The following is a 22,766-nucleotide window of genomic DNA, read 5'->3' as shown; positions in this document are numbered from 1 at the left end:
TGTGGAAATCACTGTTTCCAAGCTCACTGGTGATGCGGTTAGAGGTGAGGAGATGCTCAGTGGCTTTGTTTACAAATGTTTATAGTCACAAACCTGAAACTCTGTTTGGCCCAAGCCCATGGCTGACGCCCTCTCCTCTGTCATTCAGAACGACATAGCCCACTCATGCGTCTCCAAGAAGTTCATGGAGAAGACTCAAGGACCAGAGATGATCTACCTCAACACCAGGTGGCGCTGCTCCACACTGGTCAGTGGTCACTATCTGGCTGGGACACCCTAAGCTGCCTCCCGTCCAGCTACAGCCACTGTGCCTGGAAGATCACTCTTGCTGGGACCTGAGTCAGAACCCGTCAGAGAGTTCCTGCTCCCCTGCAGATGGGGACATGGAGCTGGCCCTGTCCTGGTTCTTGGTGTGAAAGAAGCGGAGCCGTTTCCCTGGGCTCAGGGACTGGAGACTGTAGAACAACTCACGCAGGTACTCGCGGAACTTCTCGCCAACAAAAACATAAATAATGGGGTTGACACAGCAGTGCATGGAGGAGATCACGGTTGTCACTCTAGTGGCTAATGCTAGTTGGTCTTTCTGGTTACAGTAATTGACTGAAAGAACGTCTTCAAAAGCAGAAATAGACATAGTCAGATTGAAGGGCGTCCAAAAGAGAAAAAATATGATCATGATGACAAAAATCAGACGGAAGACTTTGGACTTCCTCTCATTGGGCCGTCTGAGCAGAATCTTTATGATCCCCGTGTAGCAGACGATCATGATCACCAGAGGCAAGACCAGCCCCAGGATGTTCAGTTTCAGAGCCAGAAACTCTCTCCAATGACTGTAGTAAGTATGAGGGATAAATGACTTGCAGGTGTAATGACCTTCAGTGCTCAGAGATTGTGTAAAGAAAAAGTCTGGAATTGAAGTCAGGATGGCCAGGACCCAGGTGACTACACTGGTGATGATACCAAATGTGACGGTCCGGACCCGAACAGCAAACACAGCATGGACGATGGCCAGGTACCTGTCGATGGTCAGCAGGATGATGAAGAAGAGCTCGCTGTACTGACCTACGTAATAAAGCCCCGACAGCAACTTGCACATGACATTGCCGAACGCCCAGTTATCTTTCCCATAGTTGTGAATCCAGAAGGGCAGCGTGAAGAGGAAGAGTAGGTCAGAAATGGCCAGATTGAGGATGTAGATGTTGGTCATGTTCTTGAGCCTCTTGTGTTGCAAAAGGACCAGGACCACCAGGATGTTGCCGACCAGGCCAGTGACACATACCAGGGAGGACAAAGGTGGCAGCAGCTGAGCTCTTAAAGACCTTACGGTTTCAAATAGGCACAGGGTTGTATTCCCGTAGTTGACTTCTGTGGTCCCATCATAGTCCATTGAAATGTTTGAAATTTCCATCGTGCTTTCTCCCACAGGTCCAGGTAGATGGTTTTTATGTTTACTTTGGTGGTAAAGGCAGTGGGCTCTGAACAACAGAGACAAGGCAGTTATTATATGATATCAACCACATGACAACCGTTTACTGAGTGAAAAGTGCCGACTTGTAACCATGTCCTGGGACACAACCTTGAACAAAATGGCCCCAGGTCTTCTTCACTGTCATGGAAATTATACTTTAATGGGGGTGATGTAGGGGTGGAGGGAGACAATAAACAAATGGGTGCACAAACCATGAAGTCAAATACTTAGGCAATGACTGTTGGGAAGGGAACGTCTGGTGGATGGAGCACCCAGACAAAGGGAGAGAAACCTCTTTCTACATCACCAACACTTCCCTCATGATTCCCACGGACCTGTCATTGGACTCAGTGTTAAAGAATCCAGGAGGGTACCATTTATGTCTCCCATTTTACACATGATGACAGAGAAGTTCACAGTGGGTAGGACACATCTGGGACAATGAGAGCTGGAGCTCACATCCAGTGTGTATCATTCTCACGTCCACTCTTGAAACCACTTGAACTTTCAGCCTCCAATCACAGAGCAGGGACCTTGCATTTGGAAGTGCACAGAGGACATGGTTGAGAAATCAGTCCTGGCTGAGTGTCAAAAACTGACCAATGGATCTTAATGGCCTTTGGAGCTAAGAAGGTTCTATTTTATTGGGAGGGGGGTATATTTCTGAAATGAGAAACGGGGTGGTAGAGAAACAGATTCCCGCATGCACCTAATCAGGAACTACCTGGCAAGCCCATAAGAAGGAAATACTCTGCCTATCTGGGGCTCTAGCTCCGTTGCAACCAGAATCGTTCTAGCACCTTTGGTGGAAGCCATTGGGGCATCCTCAGCACCCAGGCCAACATTGGTACAATAAAATCTTGGTTATGGGAGGGGAAGAGAGAGATAGAGAGAGGAAAGGGTGTAGAAGCAGATGGGAGCTTCTCCTGTTTGTTCTGGCCAGGAATTGAACCCGGGACTTCCACATGCCTGGTTGAGACTCTACCACTGAGCCAATAGGCCAGGGATTGAGGAGATTCTTTGCTGAGGTGACATAAGACACTTGGGGCACATGACTCTGTGTGGCCATTTGATCTATTTCGTTGTCACAAAGCCTAGAGGATGTTTCTATCACTTGGTTGTCAGGGGCAAGGATGTCCTACTATGCACAAATTATCCCCCAAACCCCAGTATTGCTGCCACAGTGCCATCATAAGAGGCCAACTCATTTCGTAGTTGAGAAAAACGAGGCCACCAGAATAGGCTCAGCCTGACCCACGGCCCTAATGGGGTATAGGTAGGTCTGCAGACACTAAGTTGGTCTCCAGGGACTGCAATGAGGACTCTGGGGAAAGCCAGGATGCGTGAGGGGGTGACCTGGTGAGAAGAAGGGAGTTCTCGGGAGGACTGGCTCAGAACAGCCTGAAGCCATGTGGTGTTGCACATCCAGGTGGAAGCTGGAATTCTCAGAAATGAGCTCTGTAATAGTTTACCCAATATTGCCTTGAAAGAAACAAACACAAATGAGAAAGCACCACTAGATGGTTTGCTTTACATGACTCCCCACCCTTGCTATTCAGTCCTCTTTCAAATCCTTACTAAAGATGCATCCCCAAAAGGAGCATGGGCTTTGGTGTAACCGACCAGCTCTGTGAGCTTGACACAGACTGGATGTGAGCTGAGCTCTCTCCCTGAACCTCAGTGTCTCATCAGTTACGTGAGAAAGTATCTGTAACCTTGAAGGAGTACTGTAAGTAAGGTATGACAAAAGCCAGCCCTGGCCCTTGCCAGGACATTAGTAAACATCAGGGAGCTCCTTACTTGAATCTACCCTTCCTTCAGGACTCTAGACACCCAGAATGTCCAGTCTCCCATCCTATTCTGGCTGATGTACCTGCCCCAAGTTCCCCGCCAGGTCTCTCTGTAGTTAATCTAGAAAGGGAATTCTGCTGGATGATGTACAGGAGTGGGAGCTGCATTTTCAGATTTTCATTATGTTGCCACCAGTTTGAAAGCTTTGACTTAGACACCAATCGTATAGCAGGACTTGCCTACATCATAATTCCCTTCACCCCGGAGTCTCTGGGGCTCTTCCTTATGCACCGCTGCGTTAATGTTTCCTGCTGAGGAACTTATATTTCTGCAGTGGCTTTAGAAACTTAAGACCCATGGGGGATGTTGCACACCTCAGCTAGGGCCCTATGATTTCCTCCCAAATCCATTTCTCTGGGTCCCCCCTCCACCTCTGGCCTAGCCCTGTGACAGAGTAATCAACCCTCTTCCTGGAGAAACCCAGGCTGGACATCTGTAACAAAGCTGAGTGACCATTTCTGATTTCTGCAGCCATGACCAGGGCCGGCAAATTGACTAGCAGTCAGCATTATGGGCACCACAGGGTTTGGAGACAAAGCAACAGGCAGCTGGAAGCACAAGGAGCAACTCATGCAACACTGACCCCGGGAGCCCCATCTTTGGGGAAACTTTGGCAAAGGAGAAGGCACGTAGAGTCAGCATCATCAGATGCCATTAAACAAAGTAACCTCCATCCCCCCTGCCTCCTAGTCCATTCACTGTTTTCCCTACAGGTGGGCACCACGCAATAACACTGCTCCCCAAGGGATTAGGGCTGGGGCGGGGACTTTAAGGGGAAACAAAGGACCATGTTGCAGCCAACCAGCCCACTAAGCTGTCCTGTGTCTTTAGCATCTGCCCAAGGTCATTACAGAATGGTCAGTTATGGCCCTAAAGCCTGGGACCTTCCAGTGCCATCATGCTGCATCCAGGGAGTAGGTGAGCCTCTGAGCAGGGAGGGCCGTCTGTGCGGGGAAAGACACCAGGCCTGAGGTGCAGGGCAGCTGGATTTTTCTGGGTCATAAGAACCAATCGTGTGCATGTGTCCTCAACCCCACAGTCAGAATATTAGTATATTGAAATCCACCACAGTGGGCATGTTTACATACAAATATAGCAACACTGGAAATCAGGGCTCGCTTTATAGGAAAGCCTGCTATGGAATTTTCAGGGAGGCCCATTATAAAATATTGAGCAGCACATCAATGCCCACCTGCCACCCTGCCAGTCTGAATAGCCTAAGAGCTGTCCTGCTGGTCAGAGAGGGAACAAAAAGGTCGATGAGTGACACAATGCCTGGTGGCAGGCTGTGCACACTCCTTCAAATTTCTAATCTGGAAACGTGAGACCCTCCAGATTTTGGGGCTGGGGAAACAGTTGAAGAAGATACCTCCAAGTAGCCCCAACCCCATTATTCTCAGAACAAAATTCTGCTTCCACTTTCTCTAGTAAAACAGAAAAAATGGATCCCAAGAGGTCACCAGGACCACTTCCTAAATTCAGGGGAGGAAATCCTACCTCTTCCAAAATCAGCTCACAATGTGAGTTGGTGAATCCTTGGTTCTACTCTTCTTAAGAAGATAGTTGAGTTTCAAACCATCCCGCATCTGCAAAGACTTTTCTATTCATAGCTCCCTCCTGCTACACCATGTATGATTTTCATTTCCATGCAGTTGATTTGCAAGTAATTTCCTCTTGAATAGCCTTCCACAGAAAGTGGCTCTTGTTCCTTAATACTCTGACAACTTTCTTAATCAGTCAGTCCCATTTTTCAAGAAAGCTATTTTTTGTTAATAACAACAAAAAATGATTATTTCCCATCTGATTGCCCATCTTATAAATCCTCCCATTCTCAGCATTGCTACGCAGTTCACTGCCATGCAGGTGCATGAAGGGGCCATCAGACGCACCGTGTGCACGGATTCATGCAGATTGTCCTCCACAGAAGCCAACTGGACAGAGAAGAGAAGTGTCACTTACTCGGGTGTGAAAGGATTTTGTGCACAAATTCTTTGTTTGTAGAATTTTTAGAGTCTTTGTTTTCCAGGTTCAAGGTCCTGATGGAGTAGGAAGTCTTTCATTTCCTGTGTAACCATGGAGACAGGACTCTAAGGATCTCAGTTATTCAGAATGCAAAGTGGAGGCAAATTCTTCTTTTTACATAGGTGAGTTTGCAAGAGTAGTAAGGACACCAAACACTGCCATGATGCTGAGTTCCACGTAAACTTTTTTCTGTGGTCACTTGGTGGCACTTCTCTCTGCGGGTTCTGTCTTAAGGGCATTGGGGGCAGGTAATGAGGTGGTGTTGTTTGGGGTGAGGGAGGTGGCAGTAAGGTGTTTTCCAGAACTTGTGGAGCCACTGAAGGCTGGGAATGGGAGGGAGACTGATGTAGGGTGAGAGGTGTCTTTGCTGGCGTGCCAGCCCATGCTAAGGACCCCTGACCCAATTTAGCTGAATGCTTAAGAGGAACTAGTTTATAGCTACAGCTGTAAGTAAAAAAGCTGAGGACCCAGCAGATCTAATCTTGCCAACAGAGGCAGGATGCATTCCTTGTGCGTCAGCCTTGCAGATATTGCAGGAAGGCGGTTTATTCTCCTTAAAACTTTTGCAAAGATATTGTACAAATGTGCTGAAAAAATTGTAACCCTGTGGGGTTTGCCTATAAATACCCCTCTCCCCTTGGAGCTCATTGCTGTTTGTTGCTTTCTCAGTGCAGCAGACAGACCACTGGCCAGTGAATAAAGCTTCCCAAATTCAATCAATTTGGGGTTTGGTTCCGTTCAGTGCAGTTGCACCACAACAGTCTCGTTGACAGTGAGCAGCCTGTTCTTTCTCTTTCATTTTTTCTTTCTCTTTCTTTATATTTTCTTTCTTTCTTTCTATCTTTCTTTCTTTTCATTTTCTTCCTTATCCTTTATTATTTCTTCTAAAGATTGCAAGTGAAAGTGTTTAAATGAGAATCTTGTGTCCTCTGTTCCTCAATAACCTACTAGTAAACCAGGGGGAGGCGGCAACTTTTCTTTGGCGCCCCTAGTCCTCCACTGTCACTGTCCTCCACTGTCACTGCTCGCTGTTCCTCTCTTCTCCTGTCTGCCCCAAACCCACAGCACTGTTTCACACAGAGAAAACCCCAGCCCGGAGTGCATACAAGTCTGTAGAATGGAGTTTGCTGTCTCTCTGAGCCCAGGCTCCTGTGAAGATCAAATCCCAGCTCTCCCCTTGAGACCAGGGCAGATCACTAGTTTTCCTGTGTCCTGGCTCCCCCTCCATCAAATGAGAACACCGGATGCTTAGGCTCGTAGGAGGATGCACAAGGTCAGCTTGTTTGGGTGTTGGGTACAGGAAAAATGTCTCATAAATGATGTTTATTTCGATATTCCTCACAGTAGCCAACACCTACTCTGTGCTGGTGTCTCTTTGGGTCCCACCTGCTTTTCTATAAAAGGAGGACTGTGCTAACCCCTGTCACAGGCATGTTCTAAAGTACCATTCAGAAATCATATATGTGACCATGCTTGAAAATGTCCCTTCAGGCTCAGTTTCCTCAGTTGTGAAAATGAAGACGATAGAGGAGGTGCCATCATGGAACATCCCGTGAGTCTTCTGGGTGGGGTCTCCCCCTTTGGCAGCCTGTCTGTAGAGAGATGGCGGGAGAGAGAGGCAGGACGGGAACCAGATTGACAGCGATGGCTACGGGCCCGGAAACGTGCCACCTTTGCACACAAAACTGGGCATGTGTGTACAGGGGTTAATGGGAAGGCACATCAGTGACGAGCCTTTCAAATCATTCCCATCAAAGGTCTACGCTTTACTGACTTTGGGCTTGTTGTGTAAGCTCCCAAGTGTCTCTTTCTTCCTCTGTAAGGCAGGGTTATAACGCCAACGTCATAGAGAGGACTAAAGGAAGATACAGACACACAGACATGAATGAATGATTTGGTGCAGTGCTCAAGACATTAATGCTTCCTGTCCTAATGTGGGGTGTCCATTGAGGTGCGAACCGTGAGCCCGGATGCAGGTGCACGCAGTGAATGTGCAGGGGTCCCAGAAAACACCACAGGGGAGGGGATAGTGGGACAAGAAAAGGAAGGAGCTGAAGATGAGAGCCACAGAGTCCCTGCCGCTGTGGGCAGCAGGGTTCAGCCTACTGGGAACGCAGGGGCCCTGCTGGGTCATCTGAATTCAGGCCTGAGTTGTGAGGACACCAGGCAGTGTCCATGGAATTGGGACCTTTCCACACGATTGAGGGCTCCTTCCTGTGCTATTCTGGCTTCCCGTCTGCCCCGCTCACCAGAGAGGGAGCCCCGTGTTGTTGGAGGGGCTGCAGCGTGTAGACGTGCATGCTGAGGGGCGTGCCCACAGGGTGATCAGGAGACTCAGATGCACGCCAGTGTTGGCACAGCTGAGCTCCCTGCCCCTCCCCCACTAGGGCACTCTGCCAAGTGGACATCAGTCAGCCCTACCCCACAACAGGAAATGGAAGGTCTGTGTGTGTCTGGTTATCTGCTGTACTCGGCTGGTGGGTCGGTTTCAGAGAGTGAGGCTACTTCCAAAAGTTAAACACCTCATGCATAAAATCCTCGACTTGAGTGGTTTGATTTTATTGAATACAAGAAAATTCTCTATAAGGGAATTTCAATGTCAATGACAGTTCCCTAATTTTATTACCCATTTGGTTCAAGTCCGTCCATCATGAGTTCTATGTTCCTCGTTTTTTCCAGCAGCCTAAACCCTGTAGGTGGGCGTGGAGAGTTTGGTGGAGGCAGCTGCTGCCTCCTGATTGGCTCTGGGCTCTGAACCAAGTCAGCTGTGCAAATCCCAGTTTCTAAGCCCATTGGTGGTGGGGGTAGAGGTGAGGGGAGGCTCAGTGGTTTTGTTTACAAATGTTCACGTTCAGAAATGTGAAACCCTCATTGGGCCAAGCCCTTGGCTGGCGCCCTTTATTTTTTTGTCTGGAATGACCTAGCTCACTCATTCATCTCCAGGGAGAAGTTCACAAAAAACACTCAAGGCCCAGACGTGATCCACCTCAACCCCAGGTGGCGTCGCTCCACACTGATCAGAGGTCACAATCTTGCCGTGACACTGAAGCTGTCTCCCCTCTAGACACCGTGTCTAGCAGCGCACTCTTGCTGGTACCTGAGTCAGAACCTATCAGAGAGTTTCTGCTCCCCTGCGGATGGAGATGTGGAGCTGGCCCTGTCCTGGTTCTCAGTGTGGAAAAAGGGGAGCCGTTTCCCCGGCATCAGGGACAGGAGCCAGTGGAACAACTGATGGGGTACTCGTGGAACCTCTCACCAACAAAGACGTCGATGATGGGGTTGAGACAGCAGTGCATATAGGCGATCACCTCTGTCACTTGAATAGCTAGGGCTAGTTGGTCTTTCTGGTTACAGAAATTAACTAAAAGGATGTCATCAAAATCATAAATAGAAATAGTCAGATTGAAGGGCATAGAAAAAAGAAAAAACATGGTCATGATGACAAAAATCAGATGGAAGTCTTTGGACTTCCTCTCATTGTGCCGTCTGAGCAGAATCTTGATGATCCCCGTGTAGCAGACGATCATGATCACCAGAGGCAAGACCGGCCCCAGGACGTTCAGTTTCAGAGCCAGGATCCATTTCCACTGATTGAGATATTCAGGAGGGAAGTAAACGGTGTAGCTGTAATGATAGAACTCATCCTGGGACTCAGAAAAATAAAGCCCGGGATGGCAGCCAGAATGGCAAGGACCCAGCTGACTAAGCTGGTGATGATACCAAATGTGACGGTCCGGACCCGCAGGGCAAACACAGCATGGACGATGGCCAGGTACTTGTCGATGGTCAGCAGGATGATGAAAAAGATCTCGCTGTACAGACCTACGTAATAAAGCACCCACAGCAACTTGCACATGACATTGCCGAACACCCAGTTATCTTTCTGATAATAGTGAATCCAGAAGGGCAGCATGAAGAGAAAGAGCAGGTCAGAAATGGCCAGGTTGAGGATGTAGATGCTGGTCATGTTCTTGAGCCTCTTGTGTTGCAAGAGGACCAGGACCACCAGGATGCTGCCGACCAGGCCAGTGACAAACACCAGGGAGTACAAAGGGGGCAGCAGCTGAGCTGCAAAGGACCTCCAGTCTTCTTTCTGGCACAGGGTTGATTCCTGTCATCAAATTCTGTGGTCCTGTCACAGTCCACTGTACTGGCTGGAATTTCAATCCTGCTTTCTCCCAGTGGGTCCAGGAAGGTGATTTCTGTTTTTACCTTGCTGTTACAGGCAGTAGGCTCTGGACAACAGAGACAAGGCAGAGATTATGTCTCAACCCCTTCACAGCTGTTTATTGAGTGCCCACCGTGTAGCATGTCCTGGAACCCAGTGTTGAGCTGGGGTTCTCTCTGCCCTTTTGAAACTGTAGTTTACTGTAGATTGGGGGTGGAAAAGACAATTAACAAATGAGTGAACCTAGCATGATATCAAATATTTTGGCAAAGAGGGCTATGAAGGAAACTTCTGTGGATGGAGCTCCCAGACAAGGGGAGACCTCACCACATTCTTCACCACCAACGCTTCCCTCATGCTTCCTATAGACTTAGCATTGATCTTAGTGTTAAACTATCCTGGAGGGTACAATTCACTTTTCCCATTTTAGAGGTGATGACACAGAAGTTCAGAGTGAGCAGGACACATATCCGGTGACAACCAGAGCTGAGGCTCAAACCCGGTGTGTACACTCTCACGCCTGTCCCTGAAACCACTCAAATGTCCTGCCTCCTATCACAGAGCTGTGACTTTGCCCTTGGGAGTTCGCAGAAAGACATGGGAGTAGAAATATTCTTAGCTGACAGTCAAATACTTACCAATGAACCTGCATGGCATTAGAGACTAAATAGTGTCTTTGTTGGTGTGACAAAGGGTACTGAGAATGTCACACTGTGTGGCCATGTGATCTTTTTGGATGTCACAAAGTCTAGTGGATGCTCCTGTGATTTGGTAGGCATGGGCACAGATGTGGTACATTGCAGAGATCATCTCACCAAAGCGCAGTACTGCCGCCACAGTCCAATTCTAGGAGGCCAGCCCATCCCTTAGTGGAGGACACTGAGGACACCAGAGTGGGCTTGGCCTGGCCCATGGTACTCGGTCCTGACATGACACAGGCAGGTCTGCAGTAACTCTGTCATATCAGAGCAGGTCAGAAATGGTTAGTTTGAGGACGGAAATGTGGGTCATGTTCTTGAGGTTCTTGTATTATTGCTAGAGGACCAAGACCACCAGGATGTTGCCTCAAAGAGCTCTGAGGACTCAGGGAAAAACCAGGCTGGATAAGTGGGTGACCTGGTGAGAAGAAGGGGGTTCTCGGGAGGACTGGCTCAGAACAGCCTGAAGCCATGTGGTGTTGCTCAACCAGGTGGAAGCTGGATGCTCAGAAATGAGCTCTGGAATAGTTTTACCCGACATTTCCTTGAAACACAGAAAGACAAACACAAAGAGAAAGCACCACTAGATGGCTTGCCTTATAGGACTCTGCACACCTGCTCTTCAGCCCTCTTTCCAATCCTTTCTGAGCACTTACTGAAGACGCCTCCCCAAACGGAGCATGGGCTTTGGTGTAACCGACCAGCTGTGTGAACTTGAAGGAGTTCATCTCTCTCCCTGAGCCTCAGTCTCTCTTCTGTAATGTGAGAAAGTATCCGTTACCCTGAAGTATTTCTGTAAGGTAAGGTATGAGAACAGCCAGCCCTGGCCCTTGCCAGGACACCAGTAAACATCAGGGGACCTCCTTCCTAGCATTACCCCTTCCCTGAGGACTCCAGCCACCAGGAATGTCCCAGTCTCCAATCCTATTCTGGCTGATGTCCCCTGTCCTCCATGTTCCCTGCCAGGTCTCTCTGTAGTTAACCTAGAAAGGGAATTCTGCTTGATGATGGACACAGCCATAGGAACTGCATTTTCAGATTGTCACTATATTGTCACCAATCTGAAAGATTTGACTGAAACACCAGTCATGTAGCAGGACTTGCCTGCATCATAATTCCCTTCAACCCGGAGTCTCTGATGCTCTTCCTTATGTACCGCTGCGTGAATGTTTCCTGCTGAGGAACTTACATTTCTGCCGTGACTTTAGAAACTTAAGGCCCATAATGGGTGGATGTTGGGCACCTCAGCTAGGGCCCTATGGTTCCTGCCAAATCCATTTCTCTGGGTCACTTCTCCACCTCTGCCCTAGCCCTGTGACTGAGGAATCAGCCCTCTTCCGGGAAAAACCCGGGCTGGACGTCAGAAACAGAGCGGAGTCGACAACTTCTGATCTCTGCAGCCACTTTTTAGGGCCGGCGGATCAGCTGGCAGTCAGCATCATGGGGACCACAGGGTTTGGAGTGGAAGCAACAGGCAGCTGGAAGTACAAGTGTGGCTCATGCAACACTGACCCCGGGAGCCCAGTCTTTGGGGAAACTTTGGCAAAGGTGAAGGTACCTTGATTGAGCATCGTCAGATGCCATTAGTGAAGTAACCTGCATCCCCCCTGTCTCTTACTCCATTCATTGTTTTTCCTACAAGTGGGCACCATTTAATAACACTGCTCCGTAAGGGATTGGAGCTGGGGCGGGGCCTTGAAGGAGAATCCAAGGGCCATGTTGCAGCCAACCTGCCGGCCATGCTGTTGTCTGCCTCAAGAGTCTGCCCCAAGGTCATTGCCCAGAGGTCACCTCTGGCCCTGGAGCCTGGAACCTTCCAGTGCAACATGCTGCATCCTGGGAGTAGCTGCGTCTCTGAGCAGGGAGGGCCGTCTGTGCGGTAAGGACACCAAGCCTGAGGTGTGGGGCAGCTGGCTTTTCCTGGTTCATAAGAACCAACCGTGTGCATGTGTCCCCAACCCCACAGTCAGCATATTGGTAGCTTGAAATCCACCACAGTGGGCATGTTTACATGAAAAATCAGCAACACTGAAAATCAGGGCTCTCTTTTCACAAAAGCCTGCTATGAAATATTTAGGAGCACATCAATGCTCATCCACCTCCCCGCCAGTATGAATAGTCTACTAGCAGTCCTGCTGGTCAGAATGGGGACAAAAAGGTCAATTAGTCACACACAGCCTGTTGGCAGGCTATGCAAACTTCTGGGAATTTCTACTCTGGAAATGTGAGACTCTCCAGATTATTTGGGGGGAGGAAACAGTTGAAGAAGATATCTCCAAGGAGCCTCAACCCCACTATTCTCAGAACAAAGTTCTGCTTCCACTTTCTTTAGTAGGACAGAATTGATGCATCCCAAGAGCTCACCGGGACAGCCCCCCAATTTGGGAGTGAAGTTCTACCTCCTCCACAGTCAGCCAACAGTCTGAGTTTGTGAGTCCTTGGTTCTATTCTTCTTAAGAAGATGGTTCAGTTTCAAACCATCCCGCATCTGCAAAGACTTTTCTAATTCATAGCTTCCTTCTGCTACAATGACTTTATACACCATGTATGATTTTCATTCATATGGGGGAAATTTTGCAAGTAATTTCCTCTTGAATTGCCTTCCACAGAAAGAAACTTTTGCCTCTTAATACTGAGCCTACTTCCTAATCAGTCAGTAATGACCCATCATTCAAGACAGCTTCTCTTTTTAGCAAAATAAAAGCTTATTTCACATCTGATTACCCATCTCATAAATCCGGCTATTCTCAGCATTGCCATCTTGCTCACTGCCTGGCAGGTGCATCAAGGGCCATCAGACGCACTGCGAGCACGGATTCATGCAGATGCCCTCCAGAGAAACTGACAGGACAGAAACGACATGTGCAACTTACTCTGGTGTTGTTGTAAGGTATCCAGTCCACAATTCAACAGGTTTTTCGTAGAGACACCAATTCCAAATGAGTTTTGAAGAGTTTTAATAAAGGAGGAAATTTATTAAATATGCCGGCCGCATATAGCTTACATGGGGCAGTCCCAAATCGTGTGTGTCTATAATATTCTAGGGGCTGGTTATATACCCTTAATTATACATGGGTGTGGGAAAAGCCTAACATCACAGCATAAGCTTATACTGTTTGTTTTTCCCTATACTGGTTTGGTAAAAGGATGAAGGGTGGGAGGATGGGACACAATTCATGAGCAAGTTTATATCATTTGTCTACAGGATTCATAAAAAGACGCTTCTACACTTTAAAACTTACTAGGCAACACAATGATAAAAATGTCACTTTATATGTTAGAAGACATTCCTATATGTTCTAGTGTTCATTTGCTATTCCTTTGTTCAGAAATACATACATTAACTACGTGCGTACAGGAGGGGAGAGGTAGTTTCCATGGGAACAAATGCCTGTAAATGACCCATTAATATAAAAATGGTTTAATTTAATCTTTCTTTGCCTGCACCTGGCTAGCTATTCACCCATTTCCCCACAGGTGTGGTGGAAGGTCAGAGAATCCAAGACTCCTTCCTCTTTGCATTTACAACACACTGCCATTGGCCATCTTGATTTTATGCTAATCACACAAGTACAAACATCATTTACAAAATCTCTCTGCACACCTAGCCCAAATTAATAAAATACTCTTCAAGCTTCTTAAAATGTTAATATTAATTTCGTAGCTTCTGGTACCTTACAACAGTGTCAAAGGATTCTGACTACAAAGTCTTTGTTTCTAGAGCTGTTAGAGCCTTCATTTTCAAAGTTCAATGTCCTGATGCTGTAGGAAGTCTTCCACATCCTTTGTAATGATGGAGACAGGACGCTCGGGTTCTCTGTCATTCAGAATGACCAGAAGGAGGCAAATTCTTTTTTTTACATAAGTGAGTGTGCAGGAGTAGTTAGGACACCAAACATTTCCTGGATGCTGAGTTCCATGTAAACATTTTTCTGTGGTCACTTGGTGGCACTTTTCTCTGCGGGCTCTGTCTTAAGGGGATTGGGGGAGGGTAATGAGGTGGCGTTGTTTGTGGTGAGGGAGGTGGCAGTAAGGTGTTCCCCAGATCTTATGGAGCAACGAAAGGCCGAGAATGGAGGGAGACTGATGCAGGGAGGGGGGTCTCGTGGTCAGTGAGCAGCCTTTCCTTTCTATTGCTCTTTCTATCCCTTTTTCTTTCTTTCTCTCTCTCTCTCACTATCTCTCTTTCTTTCTTTCTTTCTTCTTTATATTCTTTCTTTCTTTTCCTTTATTTATTTTTAAGATTGAAAGTGAAAGTGTTTAAACTGGAACCCGGGTCCTCTGTTCCTCAGAATGACCTGCTAGTAAACCAGGGAGAGGCAGCAGCTTCCCTTTGGCGCCCCTAGTCCTCCACTGTCACTGCTCACTGTCCCTCTGTTCTCCCCGTTCTGTGCGCCCCTCACTCTCCCAAACCACAGAGCTGATTCACCTAGAGGAGCCTCCAGACCAGAATAAATACCGGTCTGTTGGATGGAGTTTGCCATCTCTCTGAGCCCAGGTTTCTGTTTTCTGCATCGTCTAACACAGGCCAGGTTCAAATCCCGGCCCTCCACTTTAGACGGGAGGAGATCACTAGGTTTTCTATGTCCTGGCTCCTCCTCCATCAAATGAGAACACTGGAGACTTAGGCTCGTAGGAGGATGCACAAGGTCAGCTTGTATGAGCGTTGAGGACAAGAAAAATCTCTCATAAATGATACTTATTCCACTTTTCCCCACAACAGCCAATACCTGCTCTGTGCTGGTGTCTCTTTTGGTCCCACCTGCTTTTCTATAAACTAAGAACTGTGCTAACCTTTCTCACAGGCATGTTGCAAAGTACCATTCAGAAATCATGTACATGACCATGCTTTGAACATTTGTCTTCAGGCTCAGTTTCCTCATTTGTGAAAATGAAGACAATAGAGGAGGTGCCATCATGGAACTTCTATGAGTCTGCTGGGTGGGGTCTCCCCTTTGGCAGCCTGTCTATAGAGAGATGGCGGGAGAGAGAGGCAGGAAGGGAACCAGATTGACAGCGATGGCTACGGGCTCGGGAACTTGTCACATTTATACGGACTGCAGGTCGAGGGGCATACATGAGTGATGAGTCTCTCACATGTGACAGTCCTGCATCCCATCCCAGGTCCACTTTTACTAATTTTGAGCATGTTATTTAAGCTGCCAAGTGTCTATTTCCTCTTCTGTAAGGCAAGGTTAATAATGCTAACACTATGGAGAAGACTCAACTTAGATACACACACACACACACACGAATGAATGATTTGGTGCAGTGTTTGAGATATTGAGTATTGTCTTATGTGGGGTCTTGCACCAAGGTGCAAATGATGACCATGGATGCAGGTGCACACTGTGAGTCTGCAGGGGTCCCAGGAAACCCCGCAGGAGAGAAGATAGTGGGACAGGAATAGGAAGGATCTGGTGATGAGAACCACAGAGCACCTGCCGGTCCTACCGGGAATTCCAGGGTCAGTTCCTGTGATCCTTGACCGGCTGTCCAGTTCTGCTCTAGGCTTCTGTGGCCCCCAGACACAGAGAGGACATGCCAGGCACATATACTTGTTCACCTCACTTATGTTACTGATTACCATGACGTGCCAGGCACTGTCAGCTACTAGGGATATAGCGGTGAGAACGAGAGACGGACATCGTTCTTCAGGAGTCCACGGGGTAGCCAGGCTCACAGACTATTAAGCAAGCCCTACAGAAGGAACAATGTCATGGCCTGGAAAGTACCCTGGGCCAGGGAAGGTGCAGCTGGGGAAGGAGGTGGTGAGGGAACCCTGTAGAGCAGGGGTCTCAAAGCTAGGATATCAGAGCAGCATCACACCGCCGGGAACACGCCAGTGATGCAAACTCTGGGGTCCCATTCCACACCTACTGAATCAGACGTTTTGGCTTTACCGTGTGCTCCTGTCATTCTGATGCTTGCTCACGTTTGGGAAGCGTGGATCTAGACTTTCACTGGCCTTTGTCTGCAGGCCCTGAGAGATCTCTCCCCGGAGAGCTGGTCTGGCCCACATGTTAGCAGGTAGACATCTTGTGCTTATAGCTGGAGGGCTAAACAAGCTGCTCCTCTGTGGGTTGCCATCCCCTTGGGCTTGAATGCTGAGTGGCCTGCATGCTTGCATGTGTGCGCGCACGCGCGCACACACACACACACACACAGCTTTTGTACTTTTTATTTTTAACAAAGGTGGGTCATATTACACACATTGTTCTGGGCATCAAAGTAATGCAAGGAAATCACCGAAGTGTGACAGTGTTTCAAAGAAAATGCACAGAAACTTCGTTATCAAGAAAACTTTGAATGAAGTAATAATAAAACAAGGGGCCGCTCTGGAGTAAGGAGTCTGCACAAACATCAGCTGTGAAATCCCCCTTGGCCGCTTGTGGCATCCACACAGTGTGAGCTGCAGGTTACCAGGAGGGGAGACGCAGAGGCTGGGGCTTCTGGTGGAGTGAGCAGGAGGCGGTCCAGAGGGATGGGCCTGGGGTCCTGTGGGGAGGGGTCTGAGCCATTAGCATGACTGACAGGCCCTATCTCAGGTCCTTGTAGCTACCATTGTTTTAACCACGTGTTTCTTTTAATGAAAAGTGAAGCTCAGACAGATGTCACCAAGGCGCTCCTGGCATTTAAGTGCTCATCTTAGAAAGCTTGTGCTCGAGTGTACGCTGAGTCAATTTCCAAATGGAAATTTCAAACTCAGTATATTTGAGGGCCTCCTGCTCTCCACCGTCTCCCAGTCTCCCTGCCTCCCCGCTCTGGACACGTGGCTCCTCCTCGCCCTCTCGCCCCCCACTATAGAAATCCTACCAACATTTTGTTTCCCAGATGGTGTCATGGCCCTGGGTCTTCACTGACACCACACCATCGTTCTAGAACGTTCTTCCCAACTCGTTCTATTCTGAAACAACGTCTTATCTTTATACTTTCTTTGTCTCTCTTTCCTCAACATTTCCTCATCTATTTTCTTCCCTCTCCCTACTCTTTCTTCATTTCTTTCTTATCACAAAGAAGAATTTTTGTTTTAGATGTGCTTGTTTAAATATATTGGTAGCACTCAAGGAGTGCACAGATGAAAAGAAGCCTCATACTTTCTGGGGATTTTGTCCAGTGTCAGTCTAGTGGGCGTGGCCTAATATTTCCCAGAATCCCTTGCCTGCAGGGGCAGGTGAGTGTCCACTGGGATGAGTAATTAGCAGTCATTTGTAAGGGTGAAGCAACAGTGTTGAGCTAGAAGATGGAAACAGTACCAGGCCCCGTGGTATCTCCACACACTGACGCCCACCTGCTGGCTCCCGCTGCTGGAGTTGGGCAGCACCCGGACCCACAGTGACTGCCGGTTCCGATGCTGCCTGAAGTCCTGGGCCAGGAGTCCAAGCATCAGCATGGGGAAAGGGCAGCTTCCGTTCACGTCACTGTCCTTTCTACTGACACCTTCTACTTTGTCCTTGCTGTCGTCCGTATCTAGTGTCCCTTCCTGAGTGCCCACTTGGCTGACCTCTAGAGACTTCCCTCCCTATGCTAGTGGCCAGGCAACAGCGTGCAAATACTCACCCACCAGCTCCCACAATTGCAAACTATCCAGTTGCTAAACACACTCTTATTCCATAGGATCCCAGACTTTCTCAGTTCCCGGAGCCCTTACATTTCCTCAGCTCCCGGAGACAAAAGAAGAACGGAACTCTTGCACTCAGGAAGTCTTTAGATTCAAGGATCTTAAGTGATCTTGTCTATACTGCTTGAAAATACACATAAATTGAAAAAAATAATATTTTATTTCATTTTAAATAATCCATGCCAGTGAGATATGTACACCTGGTGGGCAGATGTTTGAATTCGTGGGACACTGTCCCTTCAGTTCCTGTTCCACACTGATTTATCTCAAATCACCGGAAACCCAGCTTTGTAGAGACACGCCCGCTTTGAAAGGAATGCACCACAATCTGACATTGAAACTGTGAACTTTCTCCTACTTGTAGTTCCCAGGGTGTCCAGGAAATGTCAGGTGCAGTGCGGAGCTCTTAAAAATTGGAACTGGGGCCCTGGCCGGTTGGCTCAGTGGTAGAGCATTGGCCTGGTGTGCAAGGGGTCCCGGATTCGATTCCCGGCCAGGGCACACAGGAGAAGCGCCCATCTGCTTCTCCACCCCTCCCCCTCTCCTTCCTCTCTGTCTTTCTCTTCCCCTCCCGCAGTGAGGCTCCATTGGAGCAAAGATGGCCCGGGCGCTGGGGATGGCTCCTTGGCCTCTGCCCCAGGTGCTAGAGTTGGTCTGGTCGCGACAGAGCGACTTCCCCTGGTGGGCAGAGCGTCGCCCCCTGGTGGGCATACTAGGTGGATCCCGGTCGGGCGCATGCGGGAGTCTGTCTGACTGCCTCTCCCCGTTTCTAGCTTCAGAAAAATACAAAAAAAAAAAAAAAAAGAAAAGAAAAAAAAAAAGGAACTGAGAGTTCACTGTGACCCCTGGGTGCCTCGGCACACAGTTTGGAAACCCAAGCCTTATGTCATGTCTCTGATTAAACTCTGAGTGATACACACATAATCCCATAGAAATTTGGGGTCTATTTTCTCCCTGTGTTTGTTTTCTTCATATATATTATAAAATATAAACCAGAAGATTCTGCATTTTTCTTTTTTATTTAATATTAGCAATATAAGCATATTCACATGTCAATAAATGTTTTTAGAAGTCATTCATGTCGGTACCCTAGCTCATAATAACAGTAGTTATTGAACTCTTCCTCGGTTATCGATCTTTCCAGATGTGCTGCTTTTTACCATCATCTGTGACAGATCCTGGAAGCAAGATTATAAGGTGAGCTTTTCAAATGATCTCGGTACCTATTGCCAAAGCCCTTTTCAGAAACACAGCACTGATTTACATTTCCATCAGAAATATGTGACAGGGACCATGTCGAATCAATCTTACCTGCTTTGGATATTTTCATTAATAAAAAAATTGACATCTGGTTATTATCTTAGCAGGCAAAAGAAGAGGTTCACTCTCATTAGCATGTCCTTGATTACTAATGTAATTGAGATTTCATATTAATGGCTACTGCATTTTTTGATGACGTTCTGGTTAATATCTTTGTTAATTGTTTGACAATTGGGCATATAGAATAATTATGGGATAGAAAAATCCAAGTGGTTTTCCTACTGATTTGTAAAATTTCCTGATACATTAGGGGAGTTGATGATAGCCTCTTGGTCTTAATTTTTAATTTGTTATATACATTTTTTCTCTGTGTTAACATTTTTGTATTTTATGTTTTATAATGTGTGTCAATTTATAAGCCAGACAATTTCCTTTTCAATAAATCACTTTTAATATTCAAAATTTGTTTACACTGTTTCACCTAATTATTTTTCTAAAAGGTTTTACATTGTTAAATTAAGAGCTAAGACAGAATGCTTTGGGGGTGAACAAAAGCTACACAGTGATTTGGTGCTGGCCTTCCAAATCCCTGCCAGGAATCTCTATTAGGCCTGTTTCTGGGGTCAAACTGACCATCTCATTAGGCTCCTTCACATCTCGGCACATGGAAGGATGCGGTGCATGTGTGGGTGGCAGGCTCTACTCACAGTGGTTTTATATCCCTGGTGTCAGCCCACCCACCCCACCCGGGCTCTGTTGGCATTCTTGTGGCTGTCACCTCACTGAGCACAGGGCTCTTAGAGAACACCTCTCCCACCTGAGTCTAGTCTTGGAGGGTTGCTTTGCCGGGAGCAGATCCTCAGTCACCACATGGGAGTGAATTGTTTTGTGGAATCAACAATGGGCATACGAGTCCATTTGAGTCCATCTGCCGAGAATTTCTGTGCAGACACCATAAACAATGCTTTGAAATAATGTATTGAGCTTGAAAATGGTTTGAATGTGCTCCTTCGAAAAACAACAAGAGCATAAGGGTGAGAATAGTAGTACATCTTTGTTATAATCATGAACATGCACAAGAGAAAACATAAAGTATAACAAAGTTCATCAACAATGAACATTGTATGTAATAGAGTAAAGAGATTTAGAAGTGAGTTTGAAGTCTGGGCTTTTGAAATAATGACTACTTATTCCATGCCTATTTCCAGATGTACAACTATTTATACACAAGGTCTGTATCTGGCACTAGACCTGAATTGCTTGATTTTATTCAGTATAAAAATATTCTCTAATGAAAGTGCCATTGCCAAGGACAGTTTCCCAACTCTATTTTTCATTAGGTCTCAAGTTCTGCCATCAGGAGTTCTATGTTCCTGAGGGCTTCCAGCAGCCTGAACCCTGCAGAGGGGACTCAACTGTGGAAATTACTATTTCCAAGCTCACTGGTGGTACGGGTAGAGGTGAGGGGATGCTCAGTGGCTTTGTTTACAAATGTTTATAGTCACGAATCTAGAACTCTGTTTGGCCTAAGACCGTGGCTGGCACCCTCTCCTCCGTCATCCAGAACGACATAGCCCACTCATTCGTCTCCAAGGAGAAGTTCATGGAGAAGACTCAGGGCCAGAGATGATCTACCTCAACACCAGGTGGCGTTGCTCCACACTGGTCAGTGGTCACGATCTAGCCGGGACACCCAAGCTGCCTCCCCTCCAGCTACAGCCACTGTGCCTGGAAGGTCACTCTTGCTGGGACCTGAGTCAGAACCCGTCAGAGAGTTCCTGCTCCCCTGCAGATGGGGACATGGAGCTGGTCCTGTCCTGGTTCTTGGTGTGGAAGAAGGGGAGCCATTTCCCTGGGCTCAGGGACTGGAGACTGTAGAACAACTCACGCAGGTACTCGCGGAACTTCTCGCCAACAAAAACATAAATAATGGGGTTGACACAGCAGTGTATGTAGGAGATCATGACTGTCACATGAGTGGCCAGGGCTAGTTGGTCTTTGTGGTTATAGTAATTGACTGAAAGAACGTCTTCAAAAGCGGAAAGAGACATAGTCAGATTGAAGGGCGTCCAAAAGAGAAAAAAGATGATCATGATGACAAAAATCAGACGCACGGCTTTGGACTTCCTCTCATTGGGCCGTCTGAGCAGAATCTTTATGATCCCCGTGTAGCAGATGATCATGATCACCAGAGGCAAGATCAGCCCCAGGATGTTCAGTTTCAGAGCCAGGAACTCTCTCCAATGATTGTAGTATGCAGGAGGGATAAGTGAGTTGCAGACGTAACGACCTTCAGTGCTCAGGGAATCCATAAAGAAAAAGTCTGGAATTGAAGTCAGGATGGCCAGGACCCAGCTGACTACGCTGGTGATGATACCAAATTTAATGGTCTGGACCCGCAGAGCAAACACAGCATGGACGATTGCCAGGTACCTGTCGATGGTCAGTAGGATGATGAAGAAGATCTCACTGTACAGACCTACGTAATAAAGCCCCGAGAGCAACTTGCACATGACACTGCCGAACACCCAGTTATCTTTCTGAAAGAAGTGAATCCCGAAGGGCAGCGTGAAGAGGAGGAGCAGGTCAGAAATGGCCAGGTTGAGGATGTAGATGCTGGTCATGTTCTTGAGCCTCTTGTGTTGCAAGAGGACCAGGACCACCAGGATGTTGCCGACCAGGCCAATGACAAATACCAGGGAGTACAAAGTGGGCACCACCTGCACTAGAAAAGACCCTACAGTTTCATATAGGTATGGGGTTGTGTCCCCGTAGTTGACTTTTGTGTTCTTGTCATAGTCCATTGAAATGTTTGAAATTTCCATCCTGCTTTCTGCCATGGGTCCAAGTAGATGGTTTCTGTAGTTACTTTGGTGGTAAAGGCAGTGGGCTCTGGACAACAGAGACAAGGCAGTTATTATATGACACCAACCACTTGACAACCGTTTATTGAGTGAAAAGTGCCAACTTGTAACCATGTGCTGGGACACAACCTTGAACAACGTGGCCCCAGGTCTTCTTCACTGTCATAGAAATTGTACTTTAATTTGGGGGGGGGGGAGATATAGAGGTGAGGGAGACAATAAACTAATGAGTGCACAAACCATGAAGTCAAATACTTTGGCAATGACTGTTGGGAAGGGAACGTCTGGTGGATGGAGCACCCAGACAAAGGGAGAGCAACCTCATTCTTCATCACCAACGCTTCCCTCATGATTCCCACGGACCTGCCATTGGACTCTGTGTTAAAGAATCCGGCATGGTGCCATTTATGTCTTTGATTTTACACATGATGACAGAGAGGTTGACAGTGGTAGGACACATCTGGGACAATGAGAGCTGGAGCTCGAATCTATTGTGTATCATTCTCACGTCCACTCTTGGAACCACTTGAACTTTAGCCTCCAATCACTGAGCAGGGACCTTGCATTTGGAAGTGCACAGAAGAACGGGGTTGAGAAATCAGTCCTGGCTGAGTGTCAAAAACTTACCAATGGATCTTAATGGCCTTTGGAGCTAAGAAGGTTCTATTTTTTTTATATTTTATTTTGGTATATTTCTGAAATGAGAAACGGGGCGGTAGAGAGACAGACTCCTGCATGCACCTAATCAGGATCCACCGGCAAGCCCATAAGAAGGCAATGCTCTGCCTATCTGGGGCCCTTGCTCCATTGCAAC

The 22,766-nt window shown here is 47.4% G+C and overlaps 2 protein-coding genes and 1 pseudogene across 2 annotated transcripts; all 3 read right to left on the bottom strand.

Moving 5' to 3' along the window:
- Window positions 1-340: 340 nt before the first annotated feature.
- LOC136382315 (C-C chemokine receptor type 1-like) lies at window positions 341-1,408 on the bottom strand. Its single transcript, XM_066351439.1, has one exon. The coding sequence runs from the start codon at window positions 1,406-1,408 to the stop codon at window positions 341-343; it is 1,068 nt and encodes a 355-aa protein (XP_066207536.1).
- Window positions 1,409-8,443: 7,035 nt separating this feature from the next.
- LOC136381823 (C-C chemokine receptor type 1-like) lies at window positions 8,444-17,600 on the bottom strand (annotated as a pseudogene).
- Window positions 17,601-20,845: 3,245 nt separating this feature from the next.
- On the bottom strand, window positions 20,846-21,913 carry LOC136382561 (C-C chemokine receptor type 1-like). Its single transcript, XM_066351967.1, has one exon. It carries the CDS (start codon window positions 21,911-21,913, stop codon window positions 20,846-20,848), a length of 1,068 nt encoding a protein of 355 aa, XP_066208064.1.
- Between the last annotated feature and the right edge of the window lie 853 nt (window positions 21,914-22,766).

Source organism: Saccopteryx leptura, chromosome 10 (assembly GCF_036850995.1).
Source record: "Saccopteryx leptura isolate mSacLep1 chromosome 10, mSacLep1_pri_phased_curated, whole genome shotgun sequence".
NCBI classification, from domain to species: domain Eukaryota; kingdom Metazoa; phylum Chordata; class Mammalia; order Chiroptera; family Emballonuridae; genus Saccopteryx; species Saccopteryx leptura.
This window is presented reverse-complemented; position numbering and strand designations above follow the sequence as displayed.

Bases quoted from the DNA above. Each gene is read 5' to 3' on its own strand.
- LOC136382561 (XM_066351967.1), bottom strand. From the start codon at position 21,913: ATGGAAATTTCAAACATTTCAATGGACTATGACAAGAACACAAAAGTC.
- LOC136382315 (XM_066351439.1), bottom strand. From the start codon at position 1,408: ATGGAAATTTCAAACATTTCAATGGACTATGATGGGACCACAGAAGTC.